Source organism: Ailuropoda melanoleuca, chromosome 7, assembly GCF_002007445.2.
Source record: "Ailuropoda melanoleuca isolate Jingjing chromosome 7, ASM200744v2, whole genome shotgun sequence".
Lineage (NCBI taxonomy): Eukaryota > Metazoa > Chordata > Mammalia > Carnivora > Ursidae > Ailuropoda > Ailuropoda melanoleuca.
In genome coordinates, this window is record NC_048224.1 from 19,020,315 (window position 1) to 19,046,513 (window position 26,199).

The 26,199-nt window shown below is 36.4% G+C and overlaps 1 protein-coding gene and 1 long non-coding RNA gene across 10 annotated transcripts in view; one reads left to right on the top strand and one right to left on the bottom strand.

Annotated features, from left to right (window-relative positions):
• Nucleotides 1-132: 132 nt before the first annotated feature.
• On the bottom strand, nt 133-24,477 carry C9orf72 (C9orf72-SMCR8 complex subunit). Of its 9 annotated transcripts, none has more exons than XM_034663997.1 (12): nt 24,188-24,260; nt 22,070-22,264; nt 19,020-19,507; nt 17,842-17,901; nt 14,035-14,130; nt 13,220-13,284; nt 11,033-11,105; nt 8,841-8,957; nt 6,461-6,696; nt 3,953-4,010; nt 2,569-2,678; nt 675-2,456 (listed from the first exon to the last, which is right to left on the bottom strand). In XM_034663997.1, exons 3-12 carry the CDS (start codon nt 19,461-19,463, stop codon nt 2,270-2,272), a joined length of 1,446 nt encoding a protein of 481 aa, XP_034519888.1. In that variant the 5' UTR covers nt 19,464-19,507; nt 22,070-22,264; nt 24,188-24,260; the 3' UTR covers nt 675-2,269. The 9 variants fall into 9 exon arrangements, with proteins under 9 accessions (XP_034519893.1, XP_034519894.1, XP_034519888.1 ...); XM_034663999.1 differs by lacking the exon at nt 24,188-24,260 and adding an exon at nt 23,783-23,896; XM_011233264.3 differs by lacking the exon at nt 24,188-24,260 and adding an exon at nt 24,343-24,477 and having other exon boundaries at nt 677-2,456.
• Nucleotides 24,464-26,199, top strand: part of LOC105240566 — a 335,101-nt gene continuing 333,365 nt past the window's right edge. The window contains exon 1 of the long non-coding RNA XR_004626486.1: nt 24,464-24,602. This is a non-coding gene — a long non-coding RNA (uncharacterized LOC105240566). The remainder of the gene's footprint in view (nt 24,603-26,199) is intronic.

A 26,199-nucleotide genomic window follows, 5' to 3' on the forward strand; every position in this document is an offset into this window, starting at 1 on the left:
GCTATACCCTGCAGATGATAGGAGAAACGTCAATTGTGCAATTCCACTTCAAAACCGAAACAGTGTTACATAAGAGTAACAATCACTACCCTCCTGTTTAACCTGCAGCATTACAGAAACAGACCACAGGAATCACTGTCTCACTTTTATTTTACAGCATTATATGAAGTTTTGGTTTCTTCTTTAAGAATCTTAGCACGCGATGAATCAGTCTTCTTTTAAAGAAACCTTTCAACTCAACTATTAGATTTATGAATTACATTTTTTTTCCTGGAGTAAAAATAGCAATCTTATTTGTTTTCCAGATTACAAGGTTTAAATTCCTTGTACTTTCATTTTGGACACCTATACTGGATACCTGAAGAAATAACTTCAGCCTAGGTTATAATAATATTTTATAACAGAAATTAGAAAAATCACCGAAGTGTTAGCTTACATTTGAAATACTAATACATAAATTTAAAATCAAATTGCAATCCTGTGAGTTAAGCATTGTTAAAAAAAAAACAAAACAACCCAGCATTATAAAGAAAAGATTCCAAGTATTTAAAGAACCTTGAAATACATTTTCTTTCAAAAAACGAAAACAAGTAAAAGAAGTTTTGGATGCAACGCAGACTGTCAGTCTTTCATTATCGTAACACTGCTTTTCTAAACAAATGATTGCTAAGAGACAAAATTTCAGAGATATTTTATTCAAAATTCTCCATCTAGGAGAAAAGATATGTAACAATGTTTACACATGCTTTAATAACTTATTTCACTGTACAACTTGCATTCTATATCACAGTATAATAAACCAGCAAAAGAAAATAATCGGTCAGTACTTTTTAATAATCTCACATAGAAAGCACTGAGTAAGGAGTACAACAAGGTGCTAGCTGTAAATTCTTTCATGACTAAGCCACAGAGCGCCAGTCATCCAGTACCATCTGTGTCTATAAATCAAGATGTCTATACCTTTCTGATTAGTGATGTGAAAGGCAATTAGGACATTTCAGAAAAGAACATGTTGGTTTTGGTTCAATTTGATGAGCAACAGAAGAGGGGCTCTGTCACTTTTATACCTTTCTTATAAATATTTTTCCCTTTTGTGTAACTTCCACAGTTTTAAATAAAAATATTTTTGATGCTTGTATATACTATGATGTCAAAACCGTTCTAGCACAGAATTATATTAATCAGTTATTTTAGAGCTAGCAAAATGGTCCAAACACATTAAAGAAACAAAAGAAATTGAGTACTTCGTTTTGCCAAAGTAGCACCTAGTAAAATAGCACATCAGTAAAGTTTCCCCTGCTTTCCTCACATGATGCAGGCAGAGACCTGCCAACAACTTCAAAAATATGGGCAGAAATATAAGAAGGAAAAGGACAAGATACTACTATTCTCTGTTCCTGAAAAGAGATCTTACTAGTTAGTATATTCTTTATTGCATTTTATAATCTCGGGAGTCACAAGTGCCAAATCAGGATGAGAATCTACAAGAGGAAAACAAGATAAAAATGACTGACTAGTGTAATCTGAACTTCTTCCAAGTCATTATATTTCTCAAAAAATAAAAAAAAAAAGGCACAGGAGGTACACATTTCAATTTGGCTCAAAAATAATAAAAATTAACTTAAATAGTTGGCAATAACTACTAAAACATAAAATCCAATTTCCTCTATTTTCTTTGACAGAGCTCAACACACAAATACACAAACAAACAAACACCCTGACTGTGGTTTGCCATAATCGGGACTACACATATTGCATGACATTTTTACACAGATCGAACCCTAAGGACTACTAAGTCTATAAAGTAGGATCTAATAATTAATTTGAGTTAAACATCTGCTTGATCAATATATTCTTTCTAAAACTCAACCTATGTTCAAGGAACACCAAGAGATGAAAAGTCAACTAGTATTATATCTGTGAAAACTAACTCAGATTTCACTTTGATACATGTAAACCATGAATTGTAAGTTTCAAAAAACAGTAGTTGTGGTCAAGTTTATATTCCACTATTTAATCTTTAAAAGATAACAGTAACATTTACTATAATTGTAAACCTAAGATTGTATCCCAAGAAAGCACATCTAGGAAAAGATGCATCCATTGTAACGATGCACCTGTCAGACTTGTGACAACTGTAGTGTAACTAACTTTAACTGCTTTGCCAAGTAGGACGCTAGGGCATGACCCGAGGGGGTGATGTTTCCCACACCGAGCTACTTGAGCAGCAATCATGACTGTGACGAAATATACTTAACAAGTTACACATTTAAAAAGTCATTAGAACATCTCGTTCTTGTACACTAGTATAGAAAGGTCTTCCAAAGATAAAGGAGTGCAGGCCTGGTTTAATTTTCTCAGCTAGAGCCATTATTATGTTAAGGTCGCCCTCTGCTGTTAAGTCAAGGTCTATCTTCAGGTTCCGTAGAGATTTAAAGGGCTTTTTCCCCTTCTGCCTATAAATAATGAAGAAAAAAAATTTATATATATAAAAATATAGAAAATGTCCAAAAGGAACAAAAAGAAACGCAATTCACAAAGGTTTTTATTCCATGTGGTTTTACTTACGTATCATCTTCTATATATTTTATTAGCGTCAAGGCTTTTCTGTGAAGGACGAGGAGAAACTGTGCAAGGAAAGTACTCCTGAGAGATAAACCAGGTTTCAAATGAAAGACCTACAGGAAAATGAAGCATTTTAATAAATAATTTACTCCAATTCTTCTTATACAGCATGTTTCCATCACAGCGTTGACAATGTCTGGCAGATAACACACATCAGAGCAGTTCTTCACAACCATTTGCCCCGATGCCCTTAACTGACAGGAAGTAGAGTCTAGAGCAATCACGTTTTTCTGAAGTCTTCTATTTTATCCTTGAAAATGAACTCAAATTTTGCATTCTACCTCAGAATACACCCCTATTTACTTTATTATTAAGAATCATGATGTAGGGGCACCTGGGTGGCTCAGTGGTTAAGTGGCTGCCTTCTTTGGCTTGGGTCAAGATCCCAGGGTCCTGGGATGGAGTCCCATGTCGCGTGCCCTGCTCAGCAGGGAGTCTGCTTCTCCCTCTCCCTCTATCCCTTCCCTGGCTTGTGTGTGCTCTCTCTCTCTCTCAAATAAACAAAATATTAAAAAAAAAAAAAAGATCAGGATGTAATTTACTTTTATTTGTATTTTCTGCCCACATCTCCAAACAAAAATGAAGCTCCCAGAAGTTGAGCCATGCTTATAGAGTATGGATTTGAGATATTCTTCTCTCTCTACTGTTGGGGGGGCGGTGAGGGTACATGTGTAGTGGTAGAATGATTTTATTCAGCTCGAGAAGCATGGAATTAATTGCATGACTATGAATTATCTTTGAACTATGCAGTAAGTCACAGACCACATAGACCTGGATCTAAAATTTTGAGGTCCTAATAAGGACCTCATTATTTCAAAGCTACCTCTACGATACTGCTCCCTGGCCTGGTCCCCAGAATATTATGACAAAGCTGTTATCTTAAGAAATAAGTCCCATATAATCTATAATTTTCTTCAAATGTTAACTAAGTAGATATTTTTCAAAAGAATGAGACAATAAAGATGTCATTATTTCAGTAGAAGTATACTAAGTTTTAAAGACATTTTGGCTCAATGAAGGCAAATAAAAAATATTCTCCCTTTCCCAAAAGAGTTATAGGTTAGTGGTTGGAATTAAAACATTAATTATTTGACTGGGACATATTGCACCTTTCATTGTTAATATATAGGCTACACCCATTAACAATTCAAAAGAAACACCATGTAAACACTTCAGAAAGATCTGAAACATTACGAAAAGATAATGACTTAAAAAAATAATGACTTAATTCTATGATGTCACATATATAGCACAGGCAATGCAGTATACATTGAAAAAGAAAACATATCATATCATTCACTTTGAGAATCTCAGGTTTAACATTTACCTGATCCAGGAAGGCTTTTACTAGAGTGTCTCTGTGTAAGACATCTTGAAAAATATTCCTAGGAAGAAAACAGTCCAAATGTTGAAATGGCTACTTTCCAAAATCCCTCGCTCTAGCCAATACATTAAATTCTTAGAAATGGAATATTATATATAATAAAAATTATATTTGTAGATAAAAATGTATATTCATTTTAACTCAAGGATACATCTGTGTATTACTGGAGTTTGTCAAGCCACTATGTAATTATTTTTCTCTTAAAGATATAAACAGTCCCAAGAAGGGCATGTAGGTCCCTATCAATCTATTTTTGTATCTTCACCTTATAAAAAAATGTTGAGAGCCTTAGAGAATTAATAAATATAATTACCGATTCCTGCCATCTCAAAAAAAAAAAATAAAACAGCAAGAAAAATAAACACATACCAACACCACCAAAACCCTAAAACAAAATAATAGGTTAACTTTATGTTATAGTAACTTATAAGCTGTTTAGGAAGAAAAAGGTAAAAGGGTAAATGCTGAGAAATACTCAAGCGGGATTAAGGAACATCTTGACCACTGAGTTGCATCAACAAACCTATCGCCAGGCAAGTAACATGAACCAACTACTTAGGAAAGTGTTACCTACCTTGGCAATGATCAGAATAAGAAGTAAAGACATAATACACATTAGAGATAATGTATCCCTAGCACACCATAAGGTAAGCAATTTGTTACTGAAAATGGTAGGGATCATCACTGAACTGACAAGAAAGGCAAACAAAGGGGGGTGTGTGCATAGAGAAATAGGAAAGTACCTAAAATTTCCTACTGTAGAAGATGGGTGTACCAAATTACAGCAGAAGGAAACTCGGAAGGAAAAAAAAAGTCAGCACTGTATGATTACTAGCTGGCAGCACTCCTTTTCACTGACTGTCTCTGTCATAGTTGAATCAGATGAAGCAAAGTGTTAAAAAAAGGATATTTCCAGTGACTCATTTTTCATGTAGTGGCAGTGAGTGACATTATTTTTAAAAATTAAAATTAAAAATATCCTAAAAATAAATAATATTGCTTAAAGAAAACTAAAAAGTAAAATATATCTGTAATATGTAAAAGTTAATATATAATCTAATGGTAGAATAATATTTTTGGACAATTTCATGTTCAGAAAATTTACTTAGGAGTTGTAAATAAATTTTAAAAATTCAGGAAGTTATTTTTTATCACCAGTAAAATAACACTAGGTGGCTAATCAAAATTTGTCTTATCAGTGAAGCAATCAAACATAACTGGCTAAAATGAGTAAGAAATGTTAAAAGCATAGATACCTCCTCTAAAAAAACACAAATAAAATTACTAGATGGTAAATCCATTCTAAAGTTCACTAAATTCCCCCCAAAAAGAGCTCTGAAGTAACCAAAAAAAAAAAGGGGAGAAAATACTAAACACTTCAGGAAAGAAGAAAATGCTTGAAAGCACAGATTAACTTTGAGAATTCCTACACAGGTACCACAATTACCAATACTTGAAAAATTAGTCACCTGAAATTTCGGTTTTGACTAATTCATTTTCTAAACCAATTTCCTTAAAACTTTCTATGGAACCCACAAAAACAGTGGACAACTGGAAACAGATGGGTCCTAATGATGCCATCTTTCTGGACTTAGAGACACATGAGGCTGGGGATCCCTCGGATATGGTGTTCCTTTTCTATGCTTTCAGTCAACATAGTCTGTGTGACTATTGGTGCCCCCACACATCCGCTGCCTCAGCTCCAAATGTTTCTTAGAAATACAGGACAGGGTTGCTTGCTCCAATTTTACTGCTGCTTTACACACTCAAACATGGATTATCACAGTTAATATATATTGGGCACATTATATGTGCTGGGCACTCTAAACTGATTAAAGGGAACCATCATAGTATACTGCGTTTCTTCTCCTGAAGAGAAGTTAAGTATTTTCTTGGGGTTTTATAATTCAGATTTATCACTTTTTCCCCCTCTAATTGGGTCCACTTTCAACATTTTATCATTACTTTTTGTCTTATAATTTACTGATCAGAAAATATAAAATGCAAATAAAAGAATGCTCTATAAATGTATTTTCACAGTTCTGCTGTATTTCATATTCACATATCAAGAAAAGACTGAGAATTACATCTTTGGTTTAGTTAATAGGCCTTTTAATGACTCTTACACACTAGACTGTAGGCAATGTAAGGATTGGGTCTCTTTATTAGAGAGCTCAACCTTACTAGCACATATTACTGTGCCTAGGGCCTCAATGTATATTTGTTAAGTAAATATCTGAATATTTACTTTTAGGGACTAATCTAACCTATACAGAATTATATTAAGAAAAACAGACACGTAAGAAAAAAAAGGCATGATTAACTAAATTATTTCTTCAAGCACAATTCTCTTAGTAATATTTCCTTCCTTTCAAACACAGGCTTGTTTTGTTTTTACTCATAAAAGATAACAATTTCACAACACTGTGTAACTATAATATCATTACATACAAATCTGGAGTGAAGCTTTCGTCTGTACAGATGATAGTATCCTGAGCCATGTCTTCTTCTGAAGTGGCTCTCCAGAATGCTGTCAGCTCGGATCTCATGTATCTACGCTGATTATAAATATGTTCGTGACATGGTGGCATCTGCTTGACAGTATTTACGTCCACGTCTATGTGGGTGGTGGGATAGGGAGCATACATGACTTGCCGGAAGGGGAGCACAAAGCTTCCAGTTGAATCCTATCATAATGAAAAGAATAGGCCAAAAGATATGAAGAATTATTTTTTAATTAGAAAAATTGGCTTTCACAAATCCATTTCTAGAAGTTTATCCTAGGAAATCAGTCATGATCGTGTGCAAAGTTTTAGTGTGGTGCGCCCTACAGCACTGGTTTAAATAGTAAAACACTAGAAAATACGCTAAGCAGCCAGAAAGAGAAGTGATTAAATAAATAAAAATGGTTTTTTGTTTAGCTGCTAAAAATTAATTTGCTGAAGTTTATGTGTTGATATAGAAAGATCTTCCTTATATATTGTGAGAAATGGAGGTTAAAATATGTGGAAGGGGCAGGGAGCTATGTCAAAGATACACAGAGAAGGATAAACGGTGACAAAGATATCTGCCAAATATTAATAGTGGCTATTCATTGGACTATGAGATTATGGGGAACTTTTTATTTTCTTCTTGATTATTTACATGTTCTTTTAAATCTCAATGAATAGGTATTTTTATAAGTAAAAATATGTACTTCTTTCCAGGCATTGTCAATTGGGTAGTTAAATGCCATGTAAGAAGTATCTACTGTGTATGAAGCATTGTGGTATAGATTATGAATACAGTACAGAGGCTACTTTCAATTTTTTACTCTTATAATGCTATAATAAACACCTATATAAGTAAATCTTTCTACTTACATAATTGTTTCCCTAGATGAATTTCCAGAAGTAGAGATAGTAGGTTAAGTCTCTGAACATTTTTAAGGCTCCTGACATATAATGGCAAAGTATTTTCTTAAAGGCTTAACAATTTATACATGTACGGAAAACTGTTAACAAATATTTTTTCATTAAATTATAGTTTCAAGTTTTCCTCTATGCATCTGGTATAGGTCCTTTTCAGGGATAAAATTACATAATTAAATGAGAGGGTGTTGAGGAAATAAAAGTACTAAGTACCTTATTATGTCTTTGATAAAAAGAAATTCTAATTTTCATATCTGTGCAACTCAAACTGGAAATGAGTTTCCCTTAAGTACTTCCTGTATTTAAATACTATTCTGAACTCAGAGCATGCACACTATTAAAAATATAATTTTTATTTGCAACAGTTTTTAATATATTTTCTTTCATTTTGCTATGCCTAGATTCTTAAGAAAGCATTCACTGTGAGAGAATCACATAACCGTTAAGAAATCTACTTTCTCGTATCTTTGACTATAACTGAAATATCAATGAGAAATTTAGTAAAGTAACTGTCTTCCCTGTAATTATTGAAAATAATTGCTAATTTACATTTATCTGCTTTGCTTCTTGAAAAGTGGACTCAATTAGTCAGAGAAAGACAAATAGCATATAATTTTACCCATACGTGGAATTTAAGAAACAAATAAACACACAAAAAACCCAGACAAACCTAAAAACAGACTCTTAACTACAGAGAACAAACTGATGGTTATTAGAGGGGAGGTATGGGGGGATGTGTAAGACCGGGAGTGAGGATTAAAGAGTACACTAAAATCATGATGAGCACTGAGGAATGTACAGAGTTGCTGGATACATACAGAACTGTATGTACTGTTGTATTGTACACCTGACACTAATATAATGCTGCATGCTAAGTATACCGGAATAAAAAAAAAAAAAAAAGAAAAGAAAAGCAGACTCAAGTAAATAAAAGAAAAATACAATTTAAAAATACATATACGTGAATATATATATGAATTGTTCAAATTCTATATACACTTTTTTGAAGACAGGAAGCAGTTTAAAATTTTCTTTCAATAAATGAATACAGGACATGAACAAAAAAATGCTAATGAAAATTCAAATTCTTTTCAGTTAAAAAAAAAAAGTACCCATTTTAGATGTGCAACTTGATTCAAGCACATACTAAAAACCAAATAATCCTGAGGTCAGACAGGCAGCTATAGGAAACAGCTATAGGAAACTAAAGAGAAACATACAAAAAGATACTCTATGATGCTTCATTCATACTAACTATAAATCTGTAAGACATATACTCTATGCTCAGACTTGTGTTTGGTTAGCTCCTTGGCATATAAACATGAGATGTATTACATGCTAATACTCAAAATATATTTAATAAAGAGTGCCAAAAATGATTTTAAAGAGTTGCTTTCACTTGTGATAAATGGAAACTATACCTTTAGCAGGCCTTGTACAAAGAGCCCTGACTCATATTTAAATGATGATTCTGCTTCACATAATCTGGAACATTTTCTCTCTGCTGGAGTCAGAAAAAGGCATAATGTTCTCACTATCTGTAAAAGAAAATATTTTAGCATTAAAAAAGGAAATTAAAGCCCACTGGTTTGCTTATGAAAGAAATCTGAATAGAAACTTTAATCATTATTGGCGATGAAGTACATCCTGAGAAGAAAGTATTCCTTAATCACCTTCAGGAGTCCATGGGACATCACAGTTGTTGCTCAAAATAGGAATTCTGTGGTCCAGTAAGTTTGGGAAATGCTGGTAAATGTACTGTATGATATTTCAAAACTTCTAGTATTTGAATAGAATATGCATACTTTATTCAACATATTTGACCATGGAACCCTTATTTCAACTAAGAACTAATGACTTAATTATTGATTATATCTCCACCCAGCAGCAACTATTTTTCAAATAAGCGAACAATTCTGGACAAAAAACTAAATGCAATTAAATTATGCAGAATTATGGCTTCTGTTGAATAATGAAATTCCATTATAATGAATATTAGGAGTGTCCAAATCCTTCAACAGAATGAGAATTAATTCTATCAAATTTGATTTAAAATAGGCAAACCATTGGTTGGGGCTTGGAAATCTATGATTCTAACAGGATTTGATCTATAGCTCTATTAGGAAAAGTAAAAAGCCATGTAAGTATGTTGGAATTCAGACTATGTTCAGACAGTTTTTACATTAAAGTAGTGGCTTTCAATATAGAGTGATGGCAACCTTTTTTATATTAAAAAAATAAAGAAAGCAATTATGCCAGAAGAGGATGTGGAATTAAAAAAGTTTTAAAAACAGAGAGCCCCAACCACAGAGACTTCTTCCAAAAAGCTACTGAGAAATCCTTCTGTGAAATCCAAAGGCTCTGGGTGACACAGATGGAAACCTACCTTCCTGGGCTAACAAATATAATAATAAATTGCTAGATCAATAGAGTAAGAGGCACAAACCTCTCATAAATGGATGTATGAAAAATATAATTTTGGTAAATTAAGGGTCAGGCAAGCATATAGGTAGCTTATTAGAGAAAAAAAATTACAAATATATTTGCGAAGGAAATAATCATTCCTAACATAGCTCCTGTGTAAAACATAAAAAGAAAAATCAGGTTTGCTTAAATTGATAGATATGTGCAACTTATCTCTTTGTAATTAACAGTCAGTGAAGAAAAGTGCAAAATTCCTTAGTTTTTGCCTAATGCTTAACTCTTTATTAATTCACGTAGCACTGAATAAAACATAACTTCCACTGACCACTCAATAGCAACAGGTCCCTAAAAAAACAGATTCAGGAGGAAAAGCCAAGATAAGAAATCAAGATGAAAAACCAGATGGAATTAGTATCAAAAGTACATGGTTATTGGGGCGCCTGGATGGCTCAGTTGTTTAAGCGTCTGCCTTAGGCTCAGGTCAGATCCTGGGATCCAGCCCTGCCTCCAGCTCCCTGCTCATCGGGAGAGTTTGCTTCTCTCTCCCTCTGCCCCTCCCCCTGCTTGTGCTCGCTCTCACGCTCCCTCTCTCAAATGAATAAATAAAATCTTAAAAAAAAAAAAAGTATGGTTATTATCCTATTTATAAAAGTGACATCAGAAAACAGAAGATAGGGGCGCCTGGGTGGCACAGCGGTTGGGCGTTTGCCTTCGGCTCAGGGCGTGATCCCGGCGTTATCGGATCGAGCCCCACGTCAGGCTCCTCTACTATGAGCCTGCTTTCCTCTCCCACTCCCCCTGCTTGTGTTCCCTCTCTCGCTGGCTGTCTCTATCTCTGTCGAATAAATGAAATAATTTAAAAAAAAAAAAAAAAAAAAAAAGAAAACAGAAGACAAATATTTTTTTAAAAATACCTTATTTTAAGAAATTCTCAAAACCATTTATACAATACTGAGAACTATATAATATTTATGAGTTATTAAAATGAAACAGATAAATGATTTCCTATTTAAGCAGTTTATTTCAACTTATTTTTGTCACGGGGTGTCACACAGTAATTTGGCCAGATTCTGTTACCTCCTTATACTATTACATGGTCTTGACCGCAACCTAACTTTTAAATTACAATCCACGATATGTTAGCAGCATTAAGAAGTCAGATTATTTGCTCGATTATAAAATAAGTTACCTTATTTACTTTTTCTGCACTGCTACCTACAACGACAGAACAGCCACAGGTTTGCAAGTGTGAGCTGATGGCACTGGAAGGTGAAGAAAAAAGATGAAGAAAAACACTGCCAGTAAAACAATGTCACAAACTAAAACAAAAAAGGGCAGGTGAACTTCAAACAACTTAAGACTAGCTTTACATGATGAACGCCAAAGCTACTAGAAAAATGCTGTCTCTTATCTCCCACAGTACTTCACACTTTCCTCAGGCCTTTCACAGATTCTCCCACTGAACTTAAAATCCAGTTAGTAAAATATCACCATTTTATAATGAAAGAAACTGAGATGTAGAGAGGTTAAGTGATTTATTTAAAATCAAATGGGATTAAAAATAGTGATATGAATGGCTGACATAAGCAGAATCAGCACTAAAGTGCTGAGTCAAGCTATGTAAGGCTTCTAGGTTAAAAACACTCATGCCTCTGAAATTCTTTGAGGAAAAGACCATGGACATAAAAAGCAAATACTTTATCCTTTCACTTCTCATTGAAAAAAAAAACAAAAACAAAATTTCACCACAATCTGCAATCCTAAGAAACACTAAGGTAGAAGATGAGATTATACCTGCAGAGAGAGCACTTAGTATAGGGACTGACTCATAGGCACCTGATAAAGTTTGGCTGTTATTATTGTTACTACATTTTCCTTTATAGAAACAGAAATAGAAAATGTCAGCTATTACATGCTTATATGTCTGGGCACTGTTTTATGTGCTTAATATGATTTATCTCACTCAATTCTTACAACGAATCATATGAAGTAGGTACTATCATTTTTTTAATTTTACAGATGAGGAAATGGGGGCACAGACACTTCAGGTATTTTGCCCAGGTTCACAGAGCAATAACCCAGGAAGTCAGGTTTTGGAGCCCACACTCTTAAGTACTACAATCTGCTGAAAGATGAAAACAAGCAGTAAAAATACAAATAATTTTCTTTTCTAGGTCTCAATAGCTTAAGTCCATCCAAATGAAACTGAATTTGTACGGGTTCTATGATATTGTGATTTTAAGAAATACATATTTGGTCTTCATCCACAGTTCCTGGCTCGGTTTCCAAAACCCTTGGAATTTCCTAAGTGTAGGAAATTAGATGTCTTTTGTTATGTTAATAAGGTAACATTTGGAAAGCATCTAAGGATGGGGGCTGATTGCCAAAGGAGCCAACCAGTGATAAGGGTTAGAACTTTCAGTCCCTCCCCCTGACCCCTGGGGAGGGGCGGGGGCTGTAGGTTATTCCAACTGCCAATGATTTAATCCATCACGCCTATGTTATGAAGCCTCCATAAAAACCCAAAAGGAAGGAGTTTGGAGAGCTTCTGGGTTAGTGAACATGTGGAGATTTGGGGAGAGTGGTATGCTTGGAGACAGTATGGAAGCTCTTCACCCTTTCCTCTGGTCTTGTCCTATGCATCTCTTCCATCTGGATGTTCATCTGTATCAGATTCTATCCTTTATAACAACCATGTAAATAAAATGTTTCTTTGAGTTCTGTGAGCCGCTCTAAAAAATTAATGGAACCCAAGGAGGGGGTTGTAGGAACCTGATTTATAGCCAATTGGTAATAACCACCAATTGGTGGTGTCTGAAGTCCAAGGAGGGGGTGGCTGGGACGTCCAATCTGTGGCCAGTCAGACTAGTGTCTGGGGGGTAGGGGAGACGCAGTCTTGTGGGACTGAACCCTTAATCTATGGAATCTGACACTCTCTCCACGCAGAGTGTGTCAGAACTTAATTAAATTGTAGGACACCCACTTGGTATCTAGAGCATTGCTTGTTGGTGTGGGGAACCCCCCCCCAACACTGGAAATGGGTCTAAGAACCCCCTTCAGTTCTTAGTTTCAGCTTTAATGAGAAGTAAAATAAGAAACCAGAAACAAACAAGAGACCAAGATTTCTTGTCAGGGCACTATGGAAACTTGGCTTCTTTAAATATTAAAAAGAGTAACAACAAATATATCACGGACATGTAATAAATGAAAAAAATAACACAAAGCTAAGTAATAGTTTAAATATGCAACATTGTTCCTAGAATAATTTGGGTAGCTAGTCTCTTATTATTTTCATCCTTCCAAATCGTGTCATAGGCGAGCCTAAGATTTCTATCTGCTTTATCCATCTCTTATAAAAAAGAAACAAAATTCTTACTTGAGAAGAAAGCCTTCATGACAACTGTCACCAATATCATCATCATTGAGAACTGTATCAGCTATCTAAAACACACCACAAAAAAAAAAGTTATTCTGGCTATAATATAGCATTGAAATAACACTCTTAAATACACAACTTTCCTGAAGTCTAGGTACAATATGACACATTGCCCTCATTTCTAAGCACCACCAATCCCAATAAAACAACCTCTCTGCACTTCTATAAACTTTCAGAAGAGCGAATGTGAAAACCGGTCAGGCAGGTTAAGCAACAATTTTGACAAGAACAACTTCCTCTTCTGAGCTGTCAGAATCAGGAGACAAATCTTAATGACAAAGTCAGAAAGAAACAAGAATAGTTTCCTGAAGATTTCTCTACACCTGCAGAATGTGTAATTCAAAATGACTGACAAATGACTAAGAAAACAAGATTAGAGAATGTAAATAAACTCGTGTTAATCACCACTGATTGGTATACTGCTTTGTTACAAAAAGTATGGCATTAAATACTGATGCTTCTATAAGGTCTGGAATTCTCCTACTTCGAAGAAATACAAAAGTGGTGAAATAAACTAAATAAATGTAATTCTGTCACAATTATCACTGACCAAAAAAGCCTCTGTTTGGCTATGAAACTCAGGTTTTATGTGTGTTTGCTAAAGTGGCTAATACTTCATATGAATACTATATAGGACAAAAAAATGCATACTACTAAAATTAGAATACTATTAATATACATAAGAGTGATATAACTCAAGGGAAGTGATAAGAGGGTACCATTATTCCTATTTAATAACACAAGTAATAACTTACATCTATCTCTTCAGGAACGCTGTGTGATTTCATAGATGAAAGCAGTTCCATTACAGGAATTACTTCGCCAGTAAGCATTGGAATAATACTCTGACCCTGCACCAAAAAGCAAAATGAAGTGAAGAAAATCACACAATGAAGGTATCCCTGGCTTTCTGAAAGTTCAAGTTACACCACTTTGCTTTCATGAAAGACCTACATTAGTACCCATTTTCAGTAACCAAAAGCAATCTGAAGAGGATTTCTACTCTTAAAAAAAGTGAAAAGCTAAAACAGTGCTGAGCATTTGTTCTGAATGAGCCATTACAGGAGGCGGCACATAGCCTGAGTGCAAGAGTGGCCCGGCCAAGCTCCTGCCCTGGGAACTCCACTCAGCATCTCAGCATCAAGCCACCTTAGCTTTGGACTGTGTCTGTGAGAATCTGTGCTTTAGCTCCATTTATTTTGTGCATCCTTTAGTAGGATGCGTTCTAAGGTATCAGAGATGCCTAAGAGGGATTATTTTTTGGGTCTGGGAACACTCAAAAACTTTTCCATATAAATTAATGCTAACTGCTTCTTTATGGCCATTTCAGTGTATAAAAGGTTTTATAAGAATGCTCTATTTCTGGATAGCGGGAAAAACCTGTACAGGATAAACGGGGCAATAAAAAAATAAGAACTGAAAGCAAAGAATGATCCTTTGATAGAAATACCTGATAACATGTTAAAACACAACCCCAAACATGTCTACTACTCCAAAACGTTTCTAAAGGATGTACATACTATTTAAAACTAATTTTAATTCTTCCAGGAATGATTTTCTTTAGTCAGAGTGGAATCATTGGCTTATCATTTACCAATCCATGCAATAATTAAATTACCATGCCAAATTTAGAAAGATTTCCTTTGATATTTGAGATATGAAAACCCCTTGTTAATTAAAGGTCACTGATGCATTTTATACTTAAAAACAAGGAAAACTAACCAAAAAAAGCTTAGAAGTAGTCAGCAAATGACTCAGTAGTAAAGCTGGAGTCAATACTCAATCTGTGCATTTACAATAAGGTTTAGTACACAAATGCAAATCAAAACCATCACATATATTTTAAGAATCAATAAAACAGGTATCAAAAGCGTAATTTTGAAATTTGTAGTTTCTAGAATGAAACTGAAAACTCAATATAGAACATCATAAATATAGAGTGTCTCAAAGATGGGTGATTTCTCACTTATTCATTACCATCACACCTGCCCCCCAATTTTTGAACCATCCTGAATATGTAAACTTTTAGAGAGAAATGAAATTGTCACATATCTGTTAATTTTTAGCTAAACATGTTTTTAAAATCACACATTAAGGGACGTCTGGGTGGCTCAGTTGGTTAAACATCTGCCTTCGGCTCAGGTCATGATCCCAGGGTACTGGGATGGAGCCCCACATCAGGTTCTTTGCTCAGCATGGAGCCTGTTTCTACCTCTGCTTGCAGCTCTCCCTGCTTGTGCTCTCCCTCTCTCAATGGCAAATAAATAAAATCTTTATAGTTTTTTCTCTCACTCATCTCTCATGAAACTATTTTATTCAAACTTTTTACATGTGTCTTTAAATCTCAGTCATTCCTAGAGTCATTTTTTGAGTGACTATACCCAGGTTTTCAGAAACTTGGCATTTAAATGTGATGCTGTCTGTGGAAATTTTATGCTAAGTCATAAACCTCCTTGCATCTTATAGGTTTTATTATTTTAAAAGATTCATCCTGTAGTAACCTCCAAACATAACCACTCACTGTTTCTGCTTTTTAAAAGAATTTTTAAAATGCTTATTTACAATTACAATAAACACATGCAATCAACAAGAATAATGACTAGCTATAAAGCAATTTCCTTGTAAAGTGATTTTATCAGATGATAGCTATAAGCATCCAAAACTTGCACTGAATGAAGTCAGTGATTGATTCCAGACTAATGTGTCATCCCTAAATAATATTTATTTGTTCAAAATAAAGTCATTTTAAGCACATGATGTGAGATCTGCAAGGATTCAATTATCAGGCAGCTTTTTTGCAGAAAGGATAACTATAGGAAAATACCTTCACTTAGGTTTAGGCATATATATAGTGCCATAAACTGTATCTCAGATATTTATTGTAACTGAATGCATATCCTCATCAAAGCTTAACAAAAGAAATCCTACAAGACTGAACACAGAAGAAACTCAAAAGAAAATCCCTCAAGTTTCTTTTCCTCCTGTGACTTCTCTAACTTGAACTTCTTAGCAGGAGAATGTTTCCCCTTTAAAAACCTCTAGTTTGTCTAAATATACAGAAGGAAGAGGATAACATTTTCAAGAAGAGCCCTAAAAACAGAAATAAAACTTCAAAGTTAATAGTGGTAAATTTTTTAAGTACAGGTTTCTGGTTTGAAAAAAAAAAAAATCCCAGGAAAAGCAGAATTTTATTGGGTCTTAAATTTCTTTACCTTGAGTAACTCTACTAACTACTCTGTAACTAGTAGGTACATCCAGAGGTTGGTAAAAGTCCTTTCAATGTTTGGCACTCTGTTTATTGACCAATAAGTAAAGGCCAGGGTTCTCTGGATAAAGGGAAACATTTTCTTGTGTTAGATCTTTCCCCAGTATTACCTCCTCTGGCCTGGAAAGTTATTTACAAAAATACAGATACAATAACAATTTTGTAAAGGAAGTCATTTTATAGGGTTTTGTATTTTCCTGGTTTAAGTCCTGTATATTCATAAATTTTTAGAAAAGTTATTGTTTAAAGTACTATTTTGTCTTAGGCACGCTAAAGGAGAACCAGAGTAAAGACAACCCAGTCATCCTTAGACTGGAGTTCAACACAAGGAACACTGAGGGTGGCCAGAGGCAATGGGAGTAAAGCAAAGAACGCTTTCTCCATTGGAGAGTTCCCTTCAGAAGATCTCTGCCCTGCACTGAAATGGTTTGCATTTAACTTCCACAAGGGAAACCAGATCCATGCAATCATGCATCTCAAACGCTGTGGTGCCTGTGCCCTGAAGATATTCAAAGCCATGTGATAACCTTGGCATGTTTCCCTAGACTTCATATAACCAGAAGCCTAATCAGAAAGGTGAAGAAGGAGCGCCTGGGTGGCACAGCGGTTAAGTGTCTGCCTTCAGCTCAGGGCGTGATCCCGGCGTTCTGGGATCGAGCCCCACGTCGGGCTCTTCCACTGTGGGCCTGCTTCTTCCTCTCCCACTTCCCCTGCTTGTGTTCCCTCTCTCACTGGATGTGTCTATCTCTGTTGAATAAATAAATAAAATCTTTAAAAAAAAAAAAGGTGAAGAATATCACTGGCAAATTGGAACATCAAATAATAGAAAATAAATTACATGAGTTTTAAAAATACAGCATGAGACTTCAAATAAATATTATGCTTAGAACTAAGCCTATATCTCCAGATATTCTAGAGGAGTGCACTCACTTCCCTCCTGTTATAACTACTTCTGAGGAAATGTTGAAGAAGCAAGGCCTTAAAGAAAATCTCACATAAAACTTAAATTTTTACTAAGAAAGAGTTATTCAAAACTTACTCTGTGCAAACAGAAAAAAAAAAGTTGCAAAATTGCTATTATTCTTCACTTATTTAACTCTTCAGGTCTAAGATATGGAAATTTTCATCCAGTTTATTCCATATATTTCCAAAAAGACTCCGTTCGTTTTCACACCCACTCTGTCGAAATAGTATGGTACGGCTTCAAGGCCTTAAGAAAAGTAGTCCTCAGCCTTATACAGATGCGTGTTGTGTCATGAGCTTGCTGGTGTTGGACAGTATGCAGTCTGTATCTTACCTGATCTTCCATTCTTTCTGTGCCTTCTAAAACTATTTTCTGCACATTTTCTTGCCTTTCCTGAGCAACAGAAGATTCATTAAAATTAAAAAAAAAAAAACATTTTGATATTTGTTTATTTTTCACATAACAGTTAAATGGCAGGCATGTTGTGTAATTCAGTTCATGGGAAAAATACTTTCCACATTAGGGCAGAAAAAAAAGGGAGGGGGCAGGAAATTAATCCAACAAGTCCATTCTCTTATAAGCAATACAAAATAAAATAAAATAAAATAACACCCTTTTCTCTGCAGTAAAAAAAAAAAAGATAACTTTTCAGAAATCTGCATAGACAAAGGAAACTAATGGTTTGTACTTTTCAAATTAAGTGTAAGATCAAGTTATATGTATCTGGGGCTTCCTGATTTTAAATGATTTTCATAAACATTTAAAATAAGAAAACACACAATGCAAACATAGTAAAACACTCTTCTTTTCAAAGATACTATTTCTCCTTACTATCTGGTAAAAGCCTTAAAAAATTAATAACGCTTTAACAGACTTCCAAATTAGTATCAAAACTGTAAAGCAGAAAGGAAAGTTAAATTTGTTCTTCAGGTCTGCCAAAAGTATATGAAAATATAAATATCACTAAATATTAAACTATAGGATTTAGGGGACAACAGTAATTTCCTTTGGTTCAATCTGCAAAATTAAAAGGGACATCTCCTAGAAACCATTTGGTGCATCCTCCTCATTTTACAAATTTCAGAACTTGGCAAAGAAGTTAAAGAGACCAAAGGCTACATGGCCAACTGCTTATGAAACACTTGTTTTGAACTGCTTGTACCTACGCACAGTATTAAGTGAAAAACAGAGTCATGCGATGCAAAAAGAGAAAATGTTTTACAGTTAAAGGTTCCCAAGACAAACCTAGACTCTAATGCTTACTACGATCTTCTCAATTTCTCTAAGCTTTAGCTTTTACTTGTCACACAGAACTCTCATTTCCCAACTTCAAGAGTTTTTATGAAGATCACTGACATCAGACTACTAGAACTATCTAATAGGGCAGATGTGAACAACAGCTACTGTTTGAAGTTAACTGCATATAATTTCTAAAAATTAGATATAAATGTATCAGAAGACAAACTTTTAATGACTAGTTAACATGATTAATAAGCTCAAAACCCACTCACCTTGTGCATCCATATCCTTCCCTTCCTGATAATGTGTGTTAATCTATCGACACACACTCTATGAAGTGGGAGGTAGAAGCTAAGTTCTGTCTGCGGAAGTATGATTGATAGACCATATGTGCTCCTATCTCCATTCCAGTTTCCATCAAAGATTAATGAAACAATAATTACTCCTTTTTCAGATAAGACAAAAAACTTCACATCTATAGCCCCACTCTCTGCATTTCGGAGGATTTCTCCATTTAAGGTGTGGTTGGCAAGAAAAGTTATTTCTCCATCGCTGAGAAGTAGCTGTTCTGTCTTTGGAGCCCAAATATGTCTGACTCTAGGACCAAGAATATTGTCCCAGTAAGCAAAGGTAGCTGCTAGTAAAGGCGATTCACCACTTAGGGCAATCTCTGTCTTGGCAACAGCTGGAGATGGCGGCGGACAGAGATTCGACATCACTGCATCCCAACTACCACATTATCCAAATACTCCAGGGATATCTAAATAACATACAAAACCAACAATTAGGTTCAGCAATTTTAAGGTCATACATCAGAAATTCAAATGACTTAGGCCTATGTGGTTTTCCCTCCTTCAGTCAAAAAAGATTTGGAAGCACATCCCCTACTAGCATAGACATTTGACTAGCATGGCAGGTACACATTAAATGCTTGCTAATATGATGACAATCTTCTGATACATAGTAACTTGTCACCTATATTCAGGGAATACACTTAGAAATCCAAGATAATGACCCAAAAAAAGGGTCTTTGAACATTAATATGAAATATCATATACTAAAGCTCATAGAATAGATCCTCACTGTTCCCAAACATCCAGCCTACATGTAATTCTAATCATTGGATATTTGGTTCCTAAATCACAGCAACAAAGAGGACAAATTGGAAAGGTAGGGCTCAGCTAGAGACCACCAAACTTGTGGGTTGAACTGTGTTCTGTCCACCCCCCAATGAAATATATGTTCAAGTCCTAACACTTTGTATTTATGAATGTGACTTTATTTGAAAATAGGTATATTCAAATTAAGATGGGGTCATATTGGATTAGGGTGGACCCTAATCCAGTGATTGGTGTCCTTATGAAAGATTTAGAGACACATGGAAAAAAAGGAAACAGGGCTATGTAAAGGCAGAGGTAGGAACTAGAACGTTATAACTACAAGCCAAGGAAAGCCAAAGACTGCTGGTAACTACCATTAGGCAAGGAAGACTCTTCCCGAGAGCTATCAGAGAGGAGCATGTCCCTATAGACACCTTATTCTGGACTTCTAGCTTCCAAAACGGTGAGAGAATAAATTTCTGTTGTTTTACCCAGTTTGTGGTACTTTTTTATGGCAGTCCTAGGAAACTAGTAAGGACACCTGTCAGTAGAAACATCTTAAAGCTGTTAAAAGGGAAGGAAAAAAAAAAAGAAAAAGAGAAGAAAAAAGAAAAAAAAAAGAGAAAGAAAAGAAAAGACAGACAGAAGATTGCAAAAACACAGTAACCTGGAACCATAACAAAAAATGAGCACACAGTACTATTATTCTCAATAAGGTCTCTGGGTTTCAGGGCACTAAAACCCAATACTGGTGTTTAAAATAACACTGAAACATCAAGACGAAGATAAATATATTTAATATGCTACTTAAATTTAAGAAAGCAGTGCAGCAGTACACTGAGTTCATTACAAAGAGTTCTATACTAAATGGCTAAACTAAAAAAGCTTCAGTTATACAGAACATGTAAAGAACAAGTGACTGTATGGATACTGGTCAAGCCTTTCACTCTGCTGAGAAAATAGAGAGAAAAGCTAACTGCCGAAGGTCACATAGTCAGGCAAGAACCAAGGTCTCATATATCTTAAACCACTGAAATCTAACACTCTAAAGGTACATATTCTCTGTGATATTTGTGTAAAATGAATCATTCTTGCCTAATATTAAAATTGAGGCACACCTGGCTAGCTCAGTCGGTGAAGCATGTGATTCTTGATCTTGGGGTTGTGGGTTCGAGCCCCACGTTGGGTGTAGAGATTACTTAAAAATAAAATCTTTAAGAAAAAATTGAATACGTGTATTGAAAGACCTAAAGTGAAAAGAACCGTAACAATTACATTTAAGCAAGTCTAAAATTGTGGAATCTATTCATCATAATGATAAAGGATAGCAATTAATAGGTGAATTATGATATACCTATCTTTGCTTATAGGATTGCTTTGGGAGGCAACATTTGATCTATAACCACAATTCATTCACTTTAAGAATTTTATCTACATCTTGTCAATAGAGTTCAGAGACTGCTGAAAAGCAGTGGCTTCTATTTTTAGAGTATTAGATGAGCATTTTTATCACACATGTCAAGAATAGGTATACAGAACTTGGCAAAACACTTCATAGTATGCACGTGTTGAAATGATTTAACATAAAGGCAGTTCACGTATGTATGTTTTAGTTCATTCACTAATTCATTTAGGGAATATTTACTTTTTAATGTGTTGTATTAACATAATAGTCTTAAAAGACTATACTGAACATAAACTGTCTAGCTTATTTAAAATATCTACTGTTTTGGATAAAATTTGAACCTTTTACAATGATAGAAAACAGGAATGTAATTTAAATTCAAACCGTAATGATGCTATTGTGATCATTAATAACAAACTGGGGGCCAAGGAGATGAGTTAACACACAGCCACAAAACCGTATCGTAACATTTTCCTTTTGTTCTTCCTTTTTGGATAAAAAAAGGTAAATAATGGTAAGAACAATATTTTAACTCAAACATTTCATCATTACGCTGAAAATAAAAGCATTTCCTAAAACTGCACCGAGCCCCAGAGCTAAATCTGGTTGGATTATGGGAAAATTTTTACCTGACTGTGAAACTTAAACTACGACAGACATTAATTACATTTATACTCATTGCTATTATCATTAGAAAGAAAACAAAAGAATCATGTTGAATTGTTTAGCTTAAAATCCTGCCAAAATTAATAATTTTGAGAAATGAAATGTTACAGAGAAGTATAATTAAGAGAGCTGTAAAAATAATTTTACTAACACTTAAAGTCATCATCTTTGGTGAGGAAATTCCACATACATAAATATGGCTGAAAAAAATCAGGTCAAAACCAATAGCCTTTTATCTATATATCTACATGTAGCTGGCTACTCCAGAAGGTTATCAAACATTAGCCGTAAGAGTCTTTTGAGGGAAGCCAGGATCCAAATTGGGTGACACGGTGGCTTTCCACTCCTGTAAACAAAGAATAGGGTTCATGAGGATGTACCCAATATACTTCTTGAAAATAATCCGACATATGCAGACATAAAGATTATATTAATTACCATCTGTTAAAACTGTTAGCAGAGTAGTAGGTTCTAAGCTTTGCTTTTTCTTAAACCTTTGCTAAAAACCAGCCATCTCTTCTCCCATTGGTATTTAGAAAGTTGATTGGTCCACTGCTGTTGTAAATCAGAATTCTACCATCATAATGCTTACACTTCTTGTACCCATGCTTTCTGTTTATTTTCTCCCAGCCCTAAAAGCAGCAGGGTCGTAAGCCAGTCCACTTTCCAAAAACAGACGCTGCCCAGGCCAGCTTTAATGACAGTGAACTGTTAACAACAGTTAACAGACTGTTTGCGACACTTTCTAAATTTTTATCAGGCAAGATTTGCAGATGAAATTTCTATCACTGTCAGGCTATCTCTCACAGATCCAAGTTTCTCACATAAGAGGCAGGCTAACCCACACTACTCCTTAGAACTACTTAATTAACATAGAGCCCAAGGGCAGGCTTGAAAGATAGGAGTTCTCATTGTTTTTTGTTTTTACTTTTTTCTCCGAGAGCAAATTTTGGACTGCTAACAGAGCCAAATAAAGAGACTATTTTATCAACTTTATAAAGAAAGAAAAAAAATCTTTAACACCTATGTAACTTTCCTGGAGCAGGTTAGTGCGGGCTTTTTGCATAATAAGCGATGTGGTCTAGAATTTCTCTCACTTTTGTTTTGGAGGTATCAAGAGTAGTCAATCACGAGGCGATTTCCAACTAATTCAGGGCTTTCCCAGAGTAGGGTTTGGCTGAGGTGCTGGCCAAATGTATTTGTGTCACATACCACCATCATATGCCAAGTATTCTGATTCCATATTATTAATCTTCCATATATTCTCGCTTCCGTTAAGGTTCCCATTATGTTAAAGTTTTCTAAAGTCTGATAAAGACGGTATCAAACAGTATTTTTCAAAATAAAAGTACAGATTAAATGTAATGCCAGACGTGTTGGATCCCCTTGCTTTTCATCACAGATGAGGGATGGGAACAGTTTGTATCGGAATTTACCCACTGGCCACAACCACTGTTACTTTTCTAAGGCCTAGCAATCTCCATTGTTTCTGAAAGGGTCATTCCTCTTGGGCAAGTGCATGACCTCCCTCTGTCTACTGAAAACAGTACCCTGGTGGAGTAGGGGTGACTCAGATGCCATGTGGGCATATTAGACATGTAATCAGTGCACTTCTTTCTGCAGCAGATACTATCAATCAAGTGATGCTCAAGTCATAATGGTCACTTCACTTCCTTTAAGTAAGTCTGCGTAACCTCGGAGCTGTGAAGCAAGCAAGTCATGACCCACAGCACAACCCAGTCTAGAACTGCTCCTCAAATTTACAGGAAATCAGCAATTTTTAGAAACTTGTATTAAATTGTGTAGCCATGTGATATCTCCCCCGTGCCATTCCACCCTCCTTTATCTCGTCTCCGACCCGTACTTGGGGTTCACCGCGCACCACCCGCCCTGTGGCCTTCCCCAGAGCCAGGCCTCTCCGTGCTCGAGCCGCCTTCCCTCGAACCCTCGAACCCGCGGAGCAGGTGGTCCGACGAGTCCGTCTGGGTCTCACACCTGGTCCCCGGAAGCGGCCGGCTCGTGGGCTGCGGGCGGGAAAGCGGGTCAGAGGCCGGGTCCCCAGCCCCTGGTCTCCGTGCCGCCGCTGCCGGGAAGCCGGGGGCCCGGATGGAGGCAACTCTACTAGTCACCAGCTGGAAAACCCGATGCCGGGTTTCGGTCTGGTAGGACGAGCCGAGCCCTGGGGAGAGCTGCTGCCACCGCCGCCGCCCTCGCGCGGTCCCTATACCCCGACCCCAAACAGTCGCCGGCCAGCCGGCTTCTCACTCACCCACTCGCCACCGCCTGCGACTCAGCCGCCGCGGGCGCAGGGACCGCAACCGCAGCCCGGCCACCGCCCCGCCCCACCCCTAGCCCCGCCCCCGGTCCCGGCCCTTCGCGCGCGTCCCGACCCCGAACTCGCTCCACGCAGCGGTTCTTTCTCACCTGGTGCTCTTCTTCTGGGTAAATTTTACCCCATCTTTCGCCCATCACCTTCAACGAATACTATGAGAGCAAGGGGAGGGGAGAAAGGGTGAGGAAAATAAAAGCACACACCTCCTAAGCACACGCCTCCTGCTCTCTCTGAACCCCGCCTCCGAAGGGAAGCAACAGGGCAGCAGGGATGGTTGACGCGTCAAGCGCCATCTTTCACGTGGGCGGAAGAAGTTGCTGCTTAATTTTCGTTTCCTCGTGGGACACCGTAGGTACGTTTTGGAGTTTTCGATTTGAGGTTACGTGAACGCGCGAGCCCTGTGGAAGGGGGAGGGCCAAACTTGCTCCATCCCTTTGTTCCATGACGTGTTTCGTGAAAATGTTGAGTAAGGTGTTAGCCGAGATAGTACTGTTTTTAGTGGGGAAGGCTGCCGGCCCCGAGAAAGCCGAGTTGGTAGTTGTGAATGATTTTGTTTGTGCTTGGTAGGTAGCGGGCGCGCAACAAGTGTATGTTGAATTAATGGATTTATTTTTTTCCTTATGACACAATTAAGTGGGCTGTGACTCCACTCCAAATCTGGTTAGGTAATTTCCTTTTTCCACAATACGTAGTCAACACAAGTTTGTCTTCTTTACATGTAAAAATTTTCTTATGCTTGGGGCGCCTGGGTAGCGCAGTCGTTAAGCGTCTGCCTTCGGCTCAGGGTGTGATCAGTGTTACGGGATCGAGCCCCACATCAGTGCTCTGCTGGGAGCCTGCTTCTTCCTCTCCCACTCCCCCTGCTTGTGTTCCCTCTCTCGCTGGCTGTCTTTCTGTCACATAAATAAAAATAAAATCTTTAAAAAAAATTTTTTTCCTCACGCTTGATTTTCACACTTTTAAACGTCACGTTTGCTAGTTGCACAATGTGGACGAGTTGGGGTTTTTGATAATGTACTTTACCATTCTATTTGATGTGCTGTGTGGTTTATTTTAAAACTTCGAATTAATTAGCCTTTCGGTCTGCAAGTGTATATATTCATGCTACAGATAAATGGCACTTAGCATTTTTCGTATTAAAAATCACACAGCGCATCTTTCTCACTGAGGAAGAAAAGGAAGAATAAATACACAAATGACTCCCTCAAACCTCTACCCTTTGCAGAATTAGACCCCTTACCCAGTCAGTGCTGTATAGCTTATAGCACCAAATAACTACCATTTATCTAGTTCCTTTTGCGTGTCTGGTAAGGTGCTCCTTGGTCTAAAGAATTATGCTTAATTCTCCTAACATATTTAGGGTATAGATGTCGTCCTCCAGTTTTGTGTAGTTTCAGAGCCCACTGAGACCTGAGCACATTAGGCTGGTATTAAGTTGATGACAGCTTTCTCAGGTAACACCTATAGGGGATAATACCAACAAATCCAGTTTAGAGTAAAATTGAGATTCGGATTAAGTGCTTGGGAAAGGATAATATATTGTGTCAGAAACAGTTTTTCATACTTCAAAATTTTGCCTATATACAAAATAATTTCCCTAGTCTCCAACAGGTTTTGGGTTTTGTGCAATATCAACTTTATTTTCTTTTTGTAAAGATTTTATTTATTTGTTTAACAGAGAGAGACAGCGAGAGAGGGAACACAAGCAAGGGGAGTGTGAGAGGGAGAAGCAGGCTTCTGCCGAGCAGGGAGCTCGATGCGGGGCTCCATCCCAGGACCCTGGGATCGTGACCTGAGCCAAAGGCAGATGCTTAACAGCTGAGCCACCTAGGCGCCTTGTACAGTATCAACTTTAGAACAACTGTACTTTCTAAATTCTGCATGACCATGAGAAATAAGATATATAATTAAAGTGGCCCTGTGCACATGATGTTTTGTGGCTAGTGGAT